At 42.1% G+C, this 3,042-nt stretch overlaps 1 protein-coding gene across 1 annotated transcript; it reads right to left on the minus strand.

Moving 5' to 3' along the window:
* Nucleotides 1-937: 937 nt before the first annotated feature.
* LOC144761515 (olfactory receptor 5AP2-like) lies at nucleotides 938-1,900 on the minus strand. Its single transcript, XM_078646846.1, has one exon. The coding sequence runs from the start codon at nucleotides 1,898-1,900 to the stop codon at nucleotides 938-940; it is 963 nt and encodes a 320-aa protein (XP_078502972.1).
* Between the last annotated feature and the right edge of the window lie 1,142 nt (nucleotides 1,901-3,042).

Here is a 3,042-nt window from a genome sequence, read left to right on the forward strand (position 1 = left end):
AAATCCATGAGTATTGCATGGGAAAACCCGTTGCAGTGCCCATGGAACACTTCCAGAGCACAGAATATGGCAACGCATTGATTTGAGCTGCTTTGTCTTACTCCATATCTATGAGGTCATTCAAAGCCAGGTACAGTGGCTTTTCAGGGCCTCATAGATAAGATTTTGCGATTAGCACTGCTGGAACATCACAAACAATGACACTCGGGTGATGCACAGGGCTCATAAATAATGTCAAATGTGTTAACGAGTTTGACCCAATCAGGACAAAAAAGCTTAACAAACAAACCTAAAACATTCCAAGAGAACAATTGTGAATCAGATAAAGAAGCTAACCCCTCTGCAGAGGAGTTTGATAGTTAAAGCAGGGAGAAAGCTGTGTCCATATTTCGGGCAGCCATATGGGATGGGTTACTGGCTCTTAGAGCTGAGTTCTCTTTTACAGTCATAGATAGATCAAGTTTGATTCAAACTGCTCCGAAGTTCAGGGGGTGGAGTAGTGGCCATAGGTGGAGTAGGCTCTTGCAAGTTCTGGGGTATAGCAACAGTTCAATGTAAGACTGGGTTGTTGTCCTCAGTAGATTCCAGGCTTATTCTAAATTGAATGTTATAGATTGTCAGTGGTGAAGTCCTTGCCTCCATTGTCATCATAATGTCAAATAAATCATGGCCATTAAGTGTAAGCTTAGTAGTCAAATTCATTTGCTTGACCTACCAGGCGTTCACCTGAGATTAAATCTTGGGAAGGCGTACCATTTTTACGCATTCACAGGTTTACTCATGTTAGTAAAGCTGAGAATTCCCAAAAGCTACCAAAGTGGCTTTGCATGACATAGTAAATCTCACACAAGAACTTGCGTTGACCTTGCTTCATCTTGCATGATGCAAGGGAAACGCAAGCCCTTGATAAATCCGACCCAAAACTACCCACAAAGTCTCAGGATAAGCAAGCAGAACATCTCTGATTTGATGCACAGGTTCCAGCAATTAGTTTTCTCAGGGTTTGTTTCATCTCTTTGTTCCTAAGGCTGTAAATCAATGGGTTCAACATAGGAATCATCACCATATAGAACACTGATGCCACTTGGTCCTGGGCCATGGAGTGACTGGAAGTGGGCTTGCCGTACATGAAAACAAGCGTGCCAAAAAACAAGGTTACACACACAAAGTGGGAAGAGCAAGTGCTGAAGGCTTTCTTTCTCCCATCTGTTGAAGGTATCTTTAAAATTGCAGATATAATGTAAAAGTATGAGATAAGAATGATGATAAGGGATATCACTATAAGACCACCAGCTGATGAAACAAGCACCACTTCATTTATTGTGGTATCAGAACAGGCAAGCTTGATGATGGGAGGAGCATCACAATAGAAATGGGTGATCTTATTTGACTTACAGAAGGGCAAAGTAAAAGTCAAAACAGCATTTATCGTTCCATTGGTCAGAGCAATCACAAGAATCCAAACAACAAAGTAGATACAGGTTTGATGGTTGATGATGACAGGATACAGCAATGGATTACAAATAGCTGAGTATCGATCATAGGCCATCACCGCCAAGAGAAACACCTCAGAACCCCCAATGACAAATGACAAAAACATCTGTGCTACACACCCAGAAAATGGAATTGTCTTAGTCCTTGATAAGAAGTTGGCAAGCAAGATAGGGAGAGTGACTGAGGACAAAAACATGTCTATAAAGGACAAACTACAGAGAAAGAAGTACATAGGTATGTGAAGATTCCTGTTCAACCCAATTAGTGACATGATGCCGATGTTGCATACAAGAGTAATAATGTAAACCATGAGGAAGAACAGGAAGAGTGGAAGCTGCAGAGCTGGGTCTTCTGTAAGTCCCAAGAGGATGAACTCTGTCACCTGGGTCCAGTTGCTTGTTTGCATTGATTCAAAATAAGGTATCTTCTACTAAAGAAGGAGATATAAAATCGGCATGTGATATTAGAAACAGCTACCATATGGTTAGCTAATTACATAAAAGATAGACACAGTGCAATACAGAAGGAATTTTAAGGATTTTAGAAATCATGAACTAGTACCACTTTGTTGATCACTGACTTATGTCCTTATTATGATGTTGGTGGTTGGACCCCCTACCGCTACTGTGGCGGTTAGGAGACCGCCCAACTAGCAGTAGGCAGTCTTATTGGCGAATTAGGATGGGACTGCCCTGCTGGGATCCTAAAGTTCTATTTTTACATGGTGGATTGTGCTGCAGCCCAGTAAAAGGGCTGCAGCATAAGCTGCAATGTAAAAGAGCACTTTGTGAACATCCATGCAATGGTGCATGGATATGTGTGGGGGCACATCATGTGCCCCCAATGACACTTTATATTGGCCCGCGAGGGATGGAACCCTGTTTGGGGCCCCAAAAGTCAATTTCTGACAGTCTTTTCATGGCACTCGGACCCATCCAAGAAAAAGCCGGTGGAAAGTGACATTGTAATTCTGACTGTAGAGCCTGGCTTGGCACCACCTGCATTTAGGATCACCATTCCAACTGCCGTCCCATCAGGATCACTGATCCTGGTGGAGACAGCGGTCCATCCCCGACTGACCAGGGTCTGACCACCACATTGTAATGTGCCGGTCGGACGAAAGGGCTGTCTGTCGGTGGACCATCACCGTCGGCCTGTCGGTCCAACCAACATCATAATGAGGCCCTATTTACTTTGTTTGAGGAACCTTGAGAATCCTTGACTTTGATGACATTTCAGGAGACCTAGGTGAAAGGAGAAAGGATTGTCTATTGAACGATTAAATAAAGCTATCAGTTCTACATTCATGGATTTGTTTCCACCCTTTTCTGTGAGGATCTGTTAGGAAATATGGAATGTAAAAACCATAGTCAATTACTGCAAATCATGCAGAAGAATCTCTGTACAACGGCTTTACCTGTTTTAAATTTCTGAATTCAACCTGTTTCAATTATACACGGGACAAATGTATTTTTCTTTCTTCACAAAAATATATAATTGTTATGGTTAGCCATGAAATTTCCACATATTTTGCGAGTTTAATAATTA

This window comes from Lissotriton helveticus, chromosome 1_1 (genome assembly GCF_964261635.1).
Source record: "Lissotriton helveticus chromosome 1_1, aLisHel1.1, whole genome shotgun sequence".
NCBI classification, from domain to species: domain Eukaryota; kingdom Metazoa; phylum Chordata; class Amphibia; order Caudata; family Salamandridae; genus Lissotriton; species Lissotriton helveticus.